We start from the raw sequence: 18,314 nt of genomic DNA, 5'->3' as shown, positions 1-18,314 counted from the left end.
ACTATTAATGCATGATGTATATAACGAGCGGTACTACATTTACTTAAGTCCCACTCAGACCTAACTAATTTGATGGTGAAGTAATGCAACGTTGTAGGGTTAAGATTTGCAAATTAATATTTTGATGTGTACTCACTTTTTTACTTATGGTCATCGGGGGGACCGAGTGTTTGTCTCTGTATTGGTTGTGCGCGTCCAGACATTCTTGGACGAATGTGTTTTCGTCATAGAGTATCTTTTTTTGAGGCTTCGTCAGTATAGCGTATTTCTGAAAACAAACAAAAAAAAACTATCATCAGACGCAATGCTATATTTTAGCTCATAAATCGGTTGTCAATTTTAGCGGTCCGAGTTCAAAAGTCTATTTGCACCCCCCTCTTAAACGACATCCTTAAAATTGAGTATCTCCAAAGAGAAAAACTACAAAATTGCAATTATGTCAACAGGAAACGAGTGTCTTGCATATTATGAAATCCGATCTACCTGTATATTACCGTACATTAAAGCCAAGACAAACTCGGGAGATGGTAAACTGCGCCAAAATTACCCTTTTTCTATAAGCTGATATGTTAACTACGGCATATAAATGTTAACACTATACAAACTGCGATAATTTAATTTACATACTTATATATATAATATGAAATTGAAAAATATTATTATTTAACTAACATTAAAAATTATTGTACATCTAATAGGCTCATAATGTCTAAGAAAATTAAAAATTGAAATAATAATACAATTATTGTTTACATTTACTTAATCTAATTTATTTAATATTTTGTTGTTTATTCTTAAAACCTATTATTTTCAAAAATTCGTAACTTGAAATCTGTTTATCTTCTTTTTTTGTCACTTTTCGTTAATAAATTTGTAGTTTTGCGTTGTTATTTTACTTCGTTGTTGTATTACACCTTCTTCTGCAACTCTAATTTTTATTTATGTGTCAACTTGAACATCCTGTATAGCATCTATATATTATGATTTCTGTACCTATACGAGTATATGTTGTCGTATCGGTATGTATTATTGTACATAAGTATAGTATATTATATAGTAGGTATAGGTATAAAATAAGATGTTCCAGTTTTGTAGAATGTATCTTATCATTTTTGTCGCAGTTTACATACAGCCACAAAATCTATCTATCTCCTCACTATTAGCGTGTGCCATTTTGTTTTTTTTCCCCATTTATAAGCTCTTAAAGTCTTCACCATAAATTGTTTTCCCCATTTCAATTACCCAACATATACTTTGTTGTAGAAAGTAATACAAAATTGCCGTTTGTCTTTGGAGAAAACTATATGCATAGACGCGTCTTATCCTTAACGAATTCCGGTGGGTTGCTGTTTTGGTCGTTGATCGTACAAAAGGTTGCCGACCCCTGCAACCCCTGACCGACCGAAATCATTGTCGGATATATTTTTTACTGTGTCCGTTAAGAAAACCGCAGCTCGGCCAAATCGGTTTGTCCTTGGGGGCCGTTCGAGGCAATCACAAAAGCGGTTCCGGCCGGTGGCATTGCGCAACCAAGTGTCTCTGTCCAACATGATATCATGTGTCTTGTAGCTCAATGGCATCGAAACGCACATGCTAAACAATATTGCTGTTATTATTATTATTTTGATTTTAATACAATAACACACGTCACTTTCGCACGGCTCGACACTTTCTGCGGTTACTGTACAACAACAGCTGATAGCCGCTGTCAATCCAGGCTATAATAATTGACACATTCCAGCAGTATGTATGTGTGCATCGTAACACACACTTGTATACAATTATCTTTATTATTATTATTATTGTTATTATTATTTACCGGCCAACAGAGTGAGGTGTAAACACAACGAGGCCGCGGAAAAGCGAGAGTGTTGTTGAGAGCTGAACGACGGTTTTCACACACATGCAGCATGCGTGCACCGTAGCTAATATAATAGCGGACATAATTCTTATATGGTAGCGCACTGCTGCAATTTCCACTGTCGTTTATTATAGGCGGGTGTAAACCGTGTAGAAAAATTAATAGAAATATTCAATTTCGAAACCGAAAAACCGAATCCCGTGCGCTGCAAAAATTATTATACGGTTATAATTTTGAAAATTACACAGTCTTACAAAGAAATTCTGGTGGCTTCTGTTCAAAGGCACAAATCAACAATGTCCAATGTTGTAGAATCCAGATGTGAAATTACCCCAGGAGTGTTGCTGCCAACGTTTACCCCGTGCACGTTGCAAAGACCAACATATTTTCTTTTTTCTCAGGAACTTGCTAAGGCAATTTTAAAGGCGGTTTTGGATAGTGTTGTGTCCTGTTTTTAGTATCCCAAGCCCCCCACCGCTAATGCGCCATTGTCGGATACAAACCTAAGTAGTAAATAATATATGTAAGTGCGTGAAACTTGCCTGTTGTTTGTAGGTGGAAGATTTCAGTTCGGGTGAAGACGTGGACGACCGCGAAGACCGGGACGACAACGACGACCGGAAATCGTCGGATGAACCGTCTAAGAAAAAAACAAAACAAAAAATCAACTAAAATTAAAAGTTATTTCACGAAACACAACGATGGCGGTGAAAAAAAATATCGACTCGTTTATTTTTTTTTTGGTCAACGTTTTTAAAGTGTTGTAGACACCGTGGCGCGTTCGACAGAGGTTATTATATTTTCTGGAACGAAAACGGGAAATCAACCGTTGCGTGAAAAGATCAAAAAAAAGTTATAATAATAATAACAATAACAATAACAACTACCCGTCTTTTCAATGTCATTACCGTGTGGGATAACGGATATTGTTATTACATCAACTATTTGGCAACAACCGCAGCAACGGTTAACACGATTATTTTTCAAACACGGCGCGTAAGTAGAAGAAAAAAAAATCAAGTACATTATTATCGTGCATAATGTTATTATAATATATATTCTGTAAGTATACACACCCAACTTGTTGTCGACGGTGTCTTCGACGTTTTTCGTTTCGGACGTTATCTTCCGTTCCGTTTTGTTACCTCGGAACGTCTGCACGGTTTCTTTGGTGAGCGTCTCGAATTTGGGTTGCTAAAAAAAAAAGGCAAATTATTTTTTTACTTATTTTAAGTAATTAACATATCGAAGAGTTCACCACTAGTCGATTCACTTCAAATATTCCCATCCCTTCCCTTTAATAGCACATTTTATGTGGGTTTCCTATGCACTTACACACTATTGACATTTATACTCTGCATGGAGTAAGACTACTCAATTATAAATTCAAAAAAATTATATTCTCGTACACCGTTTTGACGAATTTCTTAATTATTTATTTATTTCTTAGACAAAATGTCTTTCTCCTCGGGGAGAAGCATGTTAATATGATATTTAATGAATATAAAAAAATGTATTATGTTTCGTACCACTCCGCATCTTAACTGAACATTTTACACTGTTCAAATGCTTCTTCTTGTTGAAAAAAATAGTCGAGAAAACGAGTAAATAAATCGGGTAATCGAGTAAATTAATAAACAAATTGGTACATTAATCGATTAAAAAAGTAAAACAAATTGAATAAACCAGTTAACAAATTTAGTTATCGAGTAAATAAACGGAGTAAATGAGTGAAAAACCCGAACAAATGAGTAAATACATCAGATAAATGAGTGAACGAATCGAGTAATGGATTAAACAAGTAAATAAAATCAAGTAAATTAATCGAGTGAGTAAATAGGGCAAACCATTGAAAAATTGAGTAATCTAGTAAATAAATCAAGTAAATGAGTAAAAAAACGAGTACATTAATAGATTGAACGAGTTAACTAATAAATCAAATAAATCGAGTAAACGAGTTAAACAATAGAATAAACCAGTTAATCGATTGAGTTATCACGTAAATAAATAGAGTCAACGAGTACATACATCTGATAAATGAGTAAACAAATCAAGAAAATTAATCGAGTAAATAAATAGAACAACCATTGAAAAATTGAGTAATCTAGTAAATAAATCGAGTAAATGAGTATTAAAAAAACCGTGTACGTTAATAGACTGAACGAGTAAACTACTCAATCAAATAAATCGAGTAAACGAGTAATAAAATAGAATAAACCAATAAAAAAAATTAAGTTATCACGTAAATAAATGGAGTCAACGAGTAAATACATCTGATAAATGAGTGAACAAATCAAGAAAGTTAAACGATTAAACGAGTAAGCAAATAGAACAAACCATTGAAGAATCAAGTAATCGAGTAAATAAAGTCGAGTCGCTGGAAAATAAATCAGCTAATAAACATGTAAGAAAATCGAGTAAATAAACCGTTAAAAGCATCAAATAAAATCAATCAGTAAACCTTAAAACATTGTTTTAATGGGACACGTTTTGATCTCACTGAAAAGTGTTGTGTAATTTTCAAACCATATAAAACCATATTTTCAGCCATATAAAGCAACAACTATGTTAAAACTGACGACTTAAAATTAGGAAAAACGTTTATGTAACATAATATTTTGTACTTGTTATACTATTGTAATAATTGAATCGTCAGTAGATATACAGCTATCGTCGTATTTCCATTAATACCAAAAGAACGTTTGGTTTATGCGATTGGCAATACACATCTACCGAGCAAATGACTCGCATGTCAGAAGTATCATGTTGTACCTATTTTTATGTGCAATAAACACAATATGTGTTTCAGTTTTCTTTTGTTTTCTTCACAAAAAAAATGCGCATGTGTGTATAAATTATACAGAAACACATAAGCACACGCACAATAAAACGTAAAACGTAATATATGTTATTTTAATGTTTTCATTTGTGGAATGTAATAATTTCAAATTGCATTTAGACAAAAAAAAAATCAATTTATAACCGAGGAATGTTCCGTACACTTTTAACAGGAGCAGTAAAAGTATCAGAACTATTAAAGTATGAAGAAACGTGTCTTAAGTCACACTTGGAGTTAAGTATTATATTTATTTGGGCGCATTACACAACAACCGCACTGCACCTAAATTTTAAGCTTTAATAACTTTAAAAAGTAATTATTAAAAATGGTTATCGACCAATCGAAATGGTTAGCAAGTTATTCATCATATAAAATGGCAATTAAATAGATATGTTTTCATTCAAGTTTAAAAAGTTCATAGTTGAAAAGTAGATACCTAGGAAATTCTAAAAAAAGTGAAATACACTTTGTAAATTTATGATCTTGTATGAATTTTTTTTTCACTAGATTAATGCTCTAGAATTATCTTAACCGGATAAATTATCTTTATCTGTATCTAGACACATTTTTATGAAATTATCTTTATCTTATCTAGACAATTAGTATGTTTTATTTTACTTAAGCGGCTCGCCAAAAGGGTAAACTATAAAATTGCAAATATTTCAAGAGGAAACCGAGTACCGAGGTATCTTATGCTTGTTCAATTACCTACTGTGTATTGACTTTTAAATCAACTGTTATCAGCCCAACCGACTGATAGCAGCTGCTGCCGTTTGTCTATTAGCTCGCTGTCATAAAAGTAATCTTGACAAGTAATCTGTGCGCTGTATAATGGATACAGCGCAGGTCGGTCGTTATAGGTGTAACATTAATATTGCGTTGCTGGGAGGAGTGCACGGGCGCGATGTGCACGGGTAATCATGACCTACCTGACTTACTTATAATGGGTAGCTACATTTTCTTCTGCACAACAAACGTGCACGTGTAGATAAATAATAATAACGCACCTGTCCGGATTTCGTCGGTGCCACGTATATCCGGCGTTCCGTCTTCCTGGTCATGACTACCCGGCTGTGGCCTTGATTGAAGTCATGCCCGTGGGTGGAGTCCCGAAAAGACGACAGGTCTATGGAACTGCTCGGATACCTTTGTCTAGGCAGATACCGTAACCTGAAACAACAACGAACAAAACGACTATATTAAAATTTAAAAAAAAAATCAATTACACCGGCCACTTATCGGATTCACATTGTCTTCGCTATCGGTACAACTTGGCTACACGGTTAGGTCGATTTAACGTAAGTCATTGGTTTTCTCTTAGAATAATTGGAATGTTTTTAGGTTTTTTTTTTTTTTTGGAGACTATCTATTTCTTATTAACTCTGTAGATTAAGAATAATTTGCTGAAAATTTTCACTGGCCTATAATCAGTTTTGTTTTATTCGATTACTAGTTAAGAAATTTAACCACGCTTTATCGTATAAGTTTGAAATGTTGATAGAGCTATGGAAAATACTAAAAAAAAGGTAAATATTTAAAAATAAAAAATACTAAATAAATGAATTACGTCTTACGTTGAATTGATCAACCGGTATAATTATTGTCGGAATGGCGTTTTTGTTTCTTCTTTAAAACGATAATGATAATAATTAATGTGCTGGTATTAAAACAGTAACACGGCCGCTTGTCACGCATCACGATCACGACGTTCGCTTTGGTTAAGTTCGCACAAACAAATTGAATTATTTAAATTACATTTCTAAGTATAACATCAACGGCAACACGTCCGGATCGGTCTAAACGATTTCAGGTTTAATTCAATTGTTTGGGTAATGGAAATTCTTCGTTTGAATGCATCGAACGAATAGTAAACATCTAAATATCTATTGTTTTGGCAATATCGCAATACCGGAAAACATATTGTTACTGTTAATTATGACTTTGAAAACGATATCTTATTACATACATTGTAAATAATAACATGATATATTGTCCGTGATTTAGTTTGAAATTTGATGTAATAATATGTAAATCATTTTTTTTTATTTAAACCCGATACAGACTATTAAATAACGAACATAAAATATAATACACCTACTAGATATAATCGTGTCAAAGAATAATAATAAATAACACACATATTTTTATCTAGATTAAAAAAAACTATTCGAATAACGTCCAACATTAGTATATTGTTTCAACAAGTTTCCATTTTACTATTTTAATTATTTCAAACCGTGTGAAATACAACCTGTCGTTTGTGTCGCTGTTCATCCTTGACCAAGAGCTAACCATAATCAGATACCCGCAGTACCTATAATAATAATGTTATTATTATGTGCTTGGCATCCCTAACCCATATTTCCTATAAGTCCGCCGACAACGAAAAAGGCACGGTACAATCCCTAACTAGTTTTTTTATTTTTCAATGACTGATGACTTTATTAACATTCATAAACAATACAAAAGATCTGTTTACATTTCAATCTATTCGATACAGTATTGTCGGTTCTGTCAAGTAATCTTGAGTATAATACAGGGCTGACTGGTTGACTATGACTCAGTCGATATCGTAGAGCTTATTACACTTTTTTTTAAATTACACATTTTTTTATCATTTTATAGTTAATATAATGGGCCCAATTTCAATATATTTTCCAAAATGTATAACACCTTCTTTTATGTGTTAAGACCTTAAGAACTTAAGCTATTCGAACGGTAAAGTATATAATTATTTAATTAACTTACTATAGGTACATTTGTTTGTTATCTAATTTAATTGACGGTGTGTACGCATGTATAACAATTATTTTATAGGCTTTTCGTCGTAGAGCTGCGATAAGGTATTTAATATCCATAATTCTGTCAAGATAAATTATATTAATAGGTAAACCCGTCAAAGGATTACCGCCCATCGAGTGTGGTGTGTGGTTGACAATATTACAATGTTTTTTGTTACTGATAAAAATTCAAAACGATTACAAAATACTGTTACTCGAAGGATATTGTTTTTTACCATCAATAATTAAATCAACAATTAAAAAAAAAATCCTATAATCCAATACATATTAACACCACATTGGGCATTATTCGAATGTCGTGTTATCTTTTTACTTCAACTAGATATTTAATTGAATTGCTAATTTAAACATTGAATATGTTTTAATATGGAAAATACGACTGCTGGGACTTATTCAAATAATAACTCTTAAAAAAAATAATACAAATTTGAATTAATTCAATTATATTTCTATTCCATTTGGTCGTACATCAAAACTGGGCTCGTGAGACTAACGGTGATTGGTTAACAGTGTAATGTAGGTAAATCATTTTTTAAGAACTCTAGTGCGTTTTAAGCAGGGCCATCTTGGGCCACGTATGGGAGAGTTTAGAGACCAACTAATATGGTTAACCAAACCAAACCCTGTACTCTTTCAACGCAAACACTAATGGCAAACAAATGATGTTGTACCTACACCGACGGATTTACTGTTATCGAGTTACTATTCAGCATCATTACAATATTATTATAGGCTAACACATACTAATGTTCGTGTTCCGGTCTTGTTAATCGCAGAATTATTATGCCGTGTAAAAGCTGATGTTTTCTTCTGGAATTATTAAATATATATATATATATATATATATATATTGTACTCGTGACCACGATGGCTGCACAGTGCACACACCAGTAGTTGTCTATTCTGAGACAAGAATAGACCGTCTAGAAAGTCTCCGAAGCAAGTTGTTCTAATCATTTACAATAAACGCGTGTAGGTATAATAAATAATATTATGGTTCGTCCGCAAAGTGTATTATCCGGAAACGCGTAACGTGTCTATTTGGCTTTGCTGCGTTCTCTTCCGCTGTGCAGTGGCGGCGGTCGTACTCGATTAAAACGATTGTATTATTAAAAAATTACAAGTTCTAAGTGTACTGGCTCGGACTTGACCGCGGTGCATAGAAATGCACAAAGCATAACGTTTGGTTTTGTTTTTTTTGTTCATGCATTTAAGTTTCTCTTATTTACATAATAAAAAAAAAACCCATATGTACATTCTTGTTTTGTTTTTAATTTTCTCGGATTTTTTTTTAATCATCGTTTTGTGGTTTAAATTGTTGTATTATTTATTAAGAATACCGTTGCGATGTGATACTCGTATTTATGTGCAATCTGTAGAACAATACTTATAATAGATGTAACATTCACTAAAGGGCAGATTGACAGAGTGAAGAGGCATCGCAGTGAAGGAACGTTTTTTTTTCTATTGAATTAACAGGTCACGACACACCACCTTCTTAATCTTTTTTGAGGGTTGCCAGGAATGGTTGTCCAGAAATGACAGAAATGACGTCATAGCCCGCTTTGGATGTAACTTCGGTCTAAATTCCACCCCTTTTGGGGGTAAGGGTTTTTGATACCTTTTTGGTTCATCAACGTTTATCCAAACAATATTCCTAACAAATTTGGAACTAATGCGATTATTTAAAAAAATCAAAAAGTTATAATATAATAATAATTAATTTAGGAAAAAAGCAATACCGAGAAGTCTGTTGATCCGGACCCGGAGCAGATGAAGTCTTGCCTCTTTCCCTCCTTATATTTACATGTTTTTATGATGTAATAAATATTAGCATTGATTGATTTCCAACTATAATCTTTAGCTAAAACGAAATTCAACCGTTAGGCCCGGTACTTTTCCTTGCTTGATATTAATATTAGTTTTTATTAACTTACAAAAAAACACATGCTGATATTAATTATGTTGCGTACTGCGTTTTTAACTAGCCCGATTCGTTGATTTTTTTTTTATAATAAATAAATTAAATATCCATTAAATTATTATATTAACATTAACATTTATATCTAATAATTAAAATGACATCGTGAGTCCAGATATTTTAAATAAGAGAAAATCATATTTGTCAAATAAAAAAAAATCACAGTTTCCCTGTCAAATCGCACAAACTTTTAAATAATGTTCGTTTTTAATTGCCTTGTTTAGTAAAAGATAAACCATTAAAAATATAAGCCGACATTAACGGCATCAATATAATAATTATGATATTAGAAACACCTAGTTGTAAATGCATGCAGATTATACTTAAAAAATAAAAGCCCTTAAATTTAGTGTTGTTCCAAAAGGAAACCGTTTGATTTTTAAATTAACTCTTAAATACCAACTATATATTTTTTTAAATAAACAAATTAGTTGCTGAGATTCGATAAACGAAAAAATCAGTTAAAATAATATACTTAAGTATGAACGCTGCTGTTGTCATTAACTAGTTAATGAGTGTATAATTATTTTTTTCACTTTTGTACACAATGCTGTTTTATAGTAATGCACATTATATTTTGTAAGTTATTATTATTTGTTTAATATATTATATACAATACGATTTATAAGATAATTTCGTTTGTTTTTTTAAACGTTTGGACGATTTTACTTTTTTAATTGTCTGCAATTGTTAGAAGCCTACAAAATAAGTATATCATTAACGACTACTTATGTCTGATTGACTAATAATAATTAGAGTATGGTTATTATTTTGGATCTTGAATTTAAATGAAATTAAAACATTTTTGAAACCCCATTATGAGATTACAATACCAGTTGATTAGTTAACTACGGCCCAGTCGATATCTTAAAAGACATTAGACTTTCAAAGTTATTGTTTTTTATACTTTTTGAGTTTATAGTTCGGTTTAAACTTGTATATTGCACCCTGCCATATATTTTTTTTAATCTTCTTGACTTTTACAAAAAAATTCCGGCAGGTGACTTAAATTCAGGGACTCGAAATCAAAGCATTAAAACCAGAAAACAAAGCGCGCTTTATATTCTGATGATCTCAAGTGGCCGTGTATGCCGTTAAGAGGTGCAGCAGTACACAATTACTTTAATTTTTTTTACGGTCGGTAAAATCCGGGTTTAAAAAAAAATTTTAAAATAAAGATTGTTTGGGCGCAATTTACAATCATTGATCTAATTTCTGGCCGTGTGTTTACAAATGAAAAAAAGTAAAACTCTCAACCCCGCGTAAAGTCTGAAAAAAAAAAAATTGGACAATAGTCTTATGAAAAACTGGCCTAATGTATTTTTGAAGATGTCAAAATTAAGATCAAGAAGGACCAATAAACCAGAATTGACTCGTAAGTTACATAAGCAAAGCCATTCGTTAAGTATTAGACGCTGTTGAAAGTATAATATTAAAATTTTTATTATTTCTCAAGCGAGCATTTTGGTACAACTTTTTCAAATAATATAACAATTTGCCGGTTTTCAGGTTTAGATCAGATCTTCTGTTACACGATGACCGCCAAGTTCACATACTTGATTTTAAAACGTCATTGGTAATTAAGAGCGCTAATTATCGTGCATTTTTAATTTACCTACTGCTTTTTAATTGCAATAATGTTATATTACATAATAAAACAAGTCAACGTTTGAATGTCACAAATTATTTAGATACAATCATCAGATATGTGTAGCAAAGCGTAACTGAAACTTTTAAATGAATATTTTTACTTTCTTCTGTACTTCTTCTGCTATTATTGTCCACATATTTGTACAGAGTGATCAAAATAGCGAAAAACACTCGTTACAATGTTTTATTTTTGTTATTTTAAAGTATGTACATGTTTACAACTTAATTGGCAACGTAATATATATTTGATTAAATTATTTTTTTTAATAATGCTCTGGAAAATACTAAAGAAAGGCAGATATTTAGAAATTTTATGTTATTGTAAAACGACATAATCGAAAAAGTTTTCAAAAAGAAAAAACTACAATATTGCAAAATAACGAGTGTTTTATTATTTTCTTAATGAATCACCCTGTACCTATAGGCAATAAATTATATTATTAGTGACCAACAAAGGGGTGGGGTTGGCAATTGTGGGTTTTTTTTATTTATATGATTATTATTGAAAAAATCCGTAAATTTTTGACCATCCAAACGATTGCACTAGGTCGTTTCGCGAGTGTCGTTGACCATAGGGTGTGTTAGGAAATAGGAACAATATAAATAATATTGCTATGATATTATGAAAATATAATGTTGTATGTTACCTGTCGATTCGGGCCTTGGACGGATCTTCTACGACCATGGTGTCGGTGTTCCGGAAAACGATTATTATTATTATTATTATAACCAACGTTTAAGCGAGCAAATATGTAAAAAATAAGACAACTATTATTGTAATAATAATTGTATTTATTGTATTATTATGTCACTGGAGGGTTTCGCCTATTTCACAAGTACCCGACTGAGGAGGTGTCTTTGGCGATCATCGCACTGCAATAGGTGTATACTAGTGTTTATTATTTTTTTAAATACTATTATACAGCAGATGCGATATTAACGTGTCCCCTGTAGCTGTAGTGCGATAAACGATTGTATATTTTTATCTAATGGCGAGTCCCGTATCGAATCGTCCCGGAGATGATGGCGAAAAAACGGCCGCAAAACCTGCAACGGACTTGGACGGACCGCATTTCGACCGAACGACTATGATGCGATTACTGACGGCCAGACCAGCGCGGGTTAGGCACCGTACCTGCCGCCGTCGCCGCCGCCACCGCCGACCGTCACGCACCTGTGCGCATGCTCTTCGGTGAGACAATATAATATAAAAAAATGTTTTTACTTTTTTTTTATAGCTAAAATCTCTCATTTCTTTTATAATATCTGAGACTACAACCCAATACTCGAGACTACTAGATCATTACAGTAAAAAATTGTACCTAATGACAGCGATGTGCTTAAAAATGTATTTTTTTAGTTCTATTAGGTCGGATACGATTAGGGTTGACCGTCCGTCTATAATCATATCATATTTTATTGCCGTAGTTTACTATATACAATATATATATATATATATATATATATATTGTAGTTAACTATATTATAATGAAAATACTTTAAATACCTGTTGACTGTTGTTTCACTCACACGTAGCGACCATAGAAATTCACTACTGTCCAAGTGTAATTTTTCCCTTAGTAAAAAAATAATTGTAAATGTGATAGGTACATTCTAAATTTACCTTCAATCTAATTTGCCGGCCTTAAACCCTAAAACTTCAGCTAAAAAAGGCACAATAAAGAAAAAATGTCCATCCCTTCCAGAGGAAAGGGCTTAAGATTTTTTTTCTTAGTTAAAATCTTTAGTTGATAGTAGGTTGTAGTTTTGAAAAATGTATCAAAATCAGCCGAACTATTAACTATAATAGGGAAAAAAAATTATTTTAAAAAGTCCAACATCTTTAAAGATATCGACTGGCTGGTATTGCAACCTCTTATTGTTTTTAAAACAATAAACGCGCGTTTTCCCCGGCCTTTGTTTTTTTTTTGAATTTGTATACTAATAGTTACTTAAAGATTTTTATCTTGCAACTGTTATACATCCGCCCAAATATAAACAATTGTCTTTTAACGCTAAGTCAGTCAGACTTAAGTAGTAGATAATGATACACCGATTTTGTAGCCTTCTAATAATTGCAGTCAATTAAAAAAATTAAATCGTCCAAACGTTTAAAACGCAAGTGAAATTACCTTGTAAATCGTATTGCGTTAACACTAAAACATGTGCATGATACCAAAAACATATATATTAGGTATATTAAAAAAAAAAAATAATATTAACTTACAAAATGTGATGTGCGTTATTATAAAACAGCGTTGTGTACAAAAATGAAAAAAATACACTCATTAACCAGTCAATGACAACAGCAGCGTTCATATTTATAATTTATATATATTATTTAAAAAGATATTTGTTTATCGAATATCAACAAAAAAATTTGTATATGTATGTTTTGGTTAGTATTAATGTGTTGAATATAAAATCAAACTATTTCGAGACATTCTAAAGTAAAATATCATAAACATACCTATACCTATACGGTTCCTAATGGAACAACAGACACTTCAAAGGGCTTTTCGTTTGTATTTTAAATTGTAATTTACAAGCAACTACAACTAGAAATTTCTAATATCATAAATCATAATTCATAATTATTACTGGCGTCCTTGAAGCCGGTTTGATCGTATGATATTTTTAACGAGATATAGTTCTTACAAAACAAGGCAATTAAAAACAAACGGTGCTTCCAAGTTGGTGATCTGACCGGGAAATTTGTTTTATTCGAAAAATATGATTTTCTCTTATTTTATACCCGGACCCGAGACTACATAATAACTATTAGATATAAATCCAAATGTTAATATAATATAATCACCGTTAATTGTAGTAATTGATCAACAAAAGCAATAACCTGGAATAGTTATAATAACGCAGTGCACAACATAATATATTAATACAAGTATTTGTGAAAATCAATCACAGCTAATGGTTAGGACTCACTAAATTTTAGTTTAATAAAGTACTCATTTAGAGAGGACTTCCAAAGTGTCAATATTCAATTTTGCTTGAAAAAAATATATATGAAGACGTGTTCAGCAAAAACGGTGTTTGTTGCAAGTGTAAATACAACTCTGACAAAAAAAGCAACTAAAAATAAATCCGATAAAGCTGTTATCTTATCTTGGCTGCGCTATTAGCTAAACCCACAGCCTTATCGTCGGCGACTATACTTTGATTGTGGTTGACGAGAAGCTCATTAAGTTTACAGCATTAAAAATATATTATATAACACAGGATAGAGTAGAAGAATATTGAGAAAAAAATGACTCGACGATAAATAAAATCCAATTGTTATTAAAACAAGTATAGTATAATAATTAATGTATGTTATGTATATCTGTGACTTGGGTCTAAACAAGGTCAATCTCACATTTTGGCAAAAATCTAGGTATAAGACCTAACATAATATTATACATTTTGATTATTATTCAAAATGTAACAGAGATTGTGGGATTTTAATTATTGTAATTAAGTATAATATTGACCATCTTTTTGCTCCCAAATAATACTATTTAACTTGAATTAATTTTTTATCTTGATTACACATTAAAAATATAATACACTGTAATAACATATTTTTCGAAAGTTCCATTACTACACCCGAATGAATGGTCCAATGGTGATATTATTCAACTTTAAAATGTAATGTAATTACAAATGCTGAAGAAAAAAACATGCGGTTTTGAGTGGACGAAAAATAAAAATAACAATGAAAAGTTAATACCAACCGATGCGGTGTTAACAGACTTAATATTGGTTTTAAGATAATAATTATATAAACATATTTAAAATGTATAAAAGAAAAATTGAATCGCGTCACACGACCAAACTAACCACATCAACTTGCCGGCCGTCTTGAATTTACTCTCTTCTGCTGACAACTGACAAGTCTTACTGGTTTTTAGTGTTATGCAAACATTTAGAATAGAAAAATCACAAACAATACAAAATATAATTTCAATTTTTTGAGACATGTTAGTTTATGTTATTACTTATTATACAATATTAGACATTATTGAACATTTTTTTACCAAATGTGTTTTAATTAAGAATAATTTGCTGAAAATCTTGACCGGTCGTTAACCAGTTTTGAATAATTACTTTTAAAGTTATTTAAATTTAAGACGGGTAGAAGGATGGAGTGCAGTATTTTTATCACAAATTTTAAACTTTAATTGCTTCTAAAAAAATTATCAAAAATCGGTTGTCGATCAGTCATAGTTTTGAGTAAATTACTACTAAAATGTAAAAGTTAACCAGAATATATATGTTAAAGTTAATCGGAATCATCATGTACTGTTATGTTCTTGTCTACCTCTTTCCATTAATTTCTTAGTTTTCGGTGAGACGGCATTACAAAACCATAGCCTACCAAACCGTTGGAGTCCACGTTGTAGAAAAGGAAATAAACAAATTTAATGAGTAGATTAATAATTGACTTACCGCCCACTTACAGCAATCGTACGCGTCCTGTACCGGAACAGTTCAACAATATGTGTGTCGAACCGACTTAACCAGAGTGCACAGCCGCTGTGGTCAGTGGCACAGTGGAACTTAATAAATTTTGTAAATTGGATCTAATTGTTTATAACTAGCACGTAGTACGGTAATCCTTGAACATTAAAACGAATGCGCCATACACCGACGGCTTAATTAATGCGCTTCGTTTGTTCTCTTCAAGATGCACCGGAAATTATTTATTTATTAGGTACGATGTTCGTCAACCAACATGACATGACGTGCAAATTAGACGTTATTCTTATTGAAACCCTAACCGAATAATTATTCAAATAACCTCTGTAATGAATAAACTCTTATTCGCTTACTTTTTAAAAGAAATTTTTATTAATACTCTGCTCGGTTTGCACATTTTTAAACCATGGCAAGCGCAGGGTACTGTGCCCAGGTAGAAATTGTAAAGGAAAAAATCTTTCACCCTATTAACACAGCAAGTATTGGACGCCAATATAGTAATAATATAGCAAATCTAATCATTATACTCAATAATAATATGATACATAAGTCGGAGATTGCATTATTATTCTACACATCTCTGTACTCGTACTGTGTAGAACCTATTACTGTTCTTATATTTTATAAATACACTTGAAAATCTATAATCTATTCGTCGACGGTCCACTTCGAAACTCCATGTCGAATCGCATAGGAAAGCGTACATACAGGGTGATACAGGATTCATTAAGGATAAGATACAGCCGTTTTCTTTTGAAACATTTGCAATTTAGTAGTTTTTCTTTTAACAATAATCGTATATATAATAATACTTTAATACTACTAAATATTTACTTTTATTAGTATTTTCCAGAGCTCCGACGAATTGTTGTAGCCATTAAATGCTAATATGTTGGCTGGCCGAAAATCTAAATTTTAAACTTTAAATCAGTTATCCAAAGCTGGTTATCGGCCTGGCAACTTTTTCGGTCAATTGTTCTTAATTGCAGAAAAAAATACATAAAAAAGATATTTGAATATTGTAAACTAAAGTGTGTCAAAAACGAAAAACTACAAAATTCCAATATTTTTTAAATAGAAAATGAGTGTATCCTCCTTAATGAATCACCCTGTATAGGTATACCTATTCTTATGATATTATATTACCTATATATATATAATGGTCAACACCGTGTTCCTTCCAAAGAGACAATAATTATAATGCCTACCTACTACCTGTTGCTAATAATTGACCAACGGAGATTTGATTTGGACAACAACTGCGTTAACTCTTTTCAGACGACATAAAATAAGACCATTCTGCGAGTGGAACGCACATAATGCGGTTTGATAATAGTGTCCAATATATAGTGGGTATATGTAGGTATATAATAAGTATAGTATTGTGTTCTATAGCAATTACTGCAGTCGCCGAACGTGCAATAAAGTCTTGCACGAAGGCGCCGCTACTGTCGACCAACACGCATGTACCCATCATACCTATTAAGCCATTGATTATTGGCGAATGTTGGCTATTTAATTTAAAAAATAAAAACATTTAGTTTTACAGGGAACACCATTTCTAAAGTTTAGTGTTTTTAAATTTGCAAACTAACTATCCACCGATTTGTATATAGTTGCAACGTTGTTGAGTTTGTTCGACAGGAAACCTCAATCAGAAAGTAAATCACAGTCATACTGATATCACATAGAAAGAAAATCAATAATTAAAAACAATCTCTATTCGTATCGCGTAGTTAATTATTCAAAACGGTTTCGTAAATTGTTTGGGAAATATTATAATTTAAAATTGTTTAGCCATTCGCCGGTACTGTTTTATAGTAAAGCCGGTTTCGATGGTAATAAATAAATGTCAAATCCGGTGTAAACACGAATAGGAGAGAAATCAATAAAATATAATAATATTAAATGTGCAAGTGTCAAGCATAACGGTAAGCGATGATTTACAAGTCCATAAACGCGCATTTATTTGTCAACTGGTTTTTAATGCCATCAACGTAAAAGTGTGTGTGTGTGTTTTTTTCCCGTGCGACTGAATAATAAGTATATGTTTTTTAAGATCACCGAAATGTGCTGTTTACATCGGATATTCGAACGAAAAGCCTTCCAAGTTCTAGCTGACAAAATATTATTCAAATAATAATAATAAGAGTATAAAAAAAAATAGTCCAATGCCATTAAGTTACAAGGTTTGCAGTGCCAAAACAAACGATTTAAGTACACCGTAAACTGTAATAGCCAATGCGTCACTTTTTACTTATCTTAACTAAACATTTTAAGGATAGCTGATTGTTTTTTTATCAAGTAAACCATATGCACCCGAGCGGTTCTTATGTAAAGTTTATTTGCCACCGTTAAGATCAGAACAAATAGGATATCTCTTGAAAACAATACAAAGAAGCCGGATTATTATTTTTAATTTAATTTTAAAAAATCCTTTTGTTATACAACCCTTTGTTTATATAACCCTTTTGTTTGTTTATATATTGCATCTAAATTGCATTTTCTTTGCCTTGACACAAGTGTTCTTAGGTACCCATAGGTACAGTAGACGACGTTTAAAAGGAAAGTAAAGCAGTCAATGAATTTGTTTAAAATATATTCTGTTTGAGATGCTTCGCTTTTGTCTAAATAATTTAAAAACAATTGAACGTAAAAGCCTATTCCGACACACGTTGTGTGTAAGTATTGAACATAATAAACTTT

General features: G+C 31.7%; 1 protein-coding gene across 2 annotated transcripts in view; it reads right to left on the bottom strand.

The window, feature by feature from the left end:
• LOC126842869 (uncharacterized) overlaps window positions 1–18,314 on the bottom strand; it is a 37,372-nt gene that overhangs the window by 5,078 nt on the left and 13,980 nt on the right. Inside the window, exons 1-5 of one of the 2 annotated variants that reach the window (XM_050580074.1) lie at window positions 11,780–12,242; window positions 5,708–5,870; window positions 2,938–3,055; window positions 2,404–2,501; window positions 137–268 (exon numbers count right to left, since the gene is read on the bottom strand). In XM_050580074.1, the coding sequence (XP_050436031.1) occupies window positions 137–268; window positions 2,404–2,501; window positions 2,938–3,055; window positions 5,708–5,870; window positions 11,780–11,817 (549 nt within the window). In that variant the 5' untranslated portion in view covers window positions 11,818–12,242. Of the gene's footprint in view, window positions 1–136; window positions 269–2,403; window positions 2,502–2,937; window positions 3,056–5,707; window positions 5,871–11,779; window positions 12,243–18,314 lie in introns of those variants that run through there. The other variant, XM_050580083.1, reaches the window with a different exon arrangement.

The sequence above is a fragment of the Adelges cooleyi genome, unplaced genomic scaffold (assembly GCF_023614345.1).
Source record: "Adelges cooleyi isolate 19-005CV unplaced genomic scaffold, UGA_ACOO_1.1 ACOO_flye_CR_arks_rails_tigmint_CR_PRNA_108, whole genome shotgun sequence".
Classification (NCBI taxonomy): Eukaryota; Metazoa; Arthropoda; class Insecta; order Hemiptera; family Adelgidae; genus Adelges; species Adelges cooleyi.
This window is presented reverse-complemented; position numbering and strand designations above follow the sequence as displayed.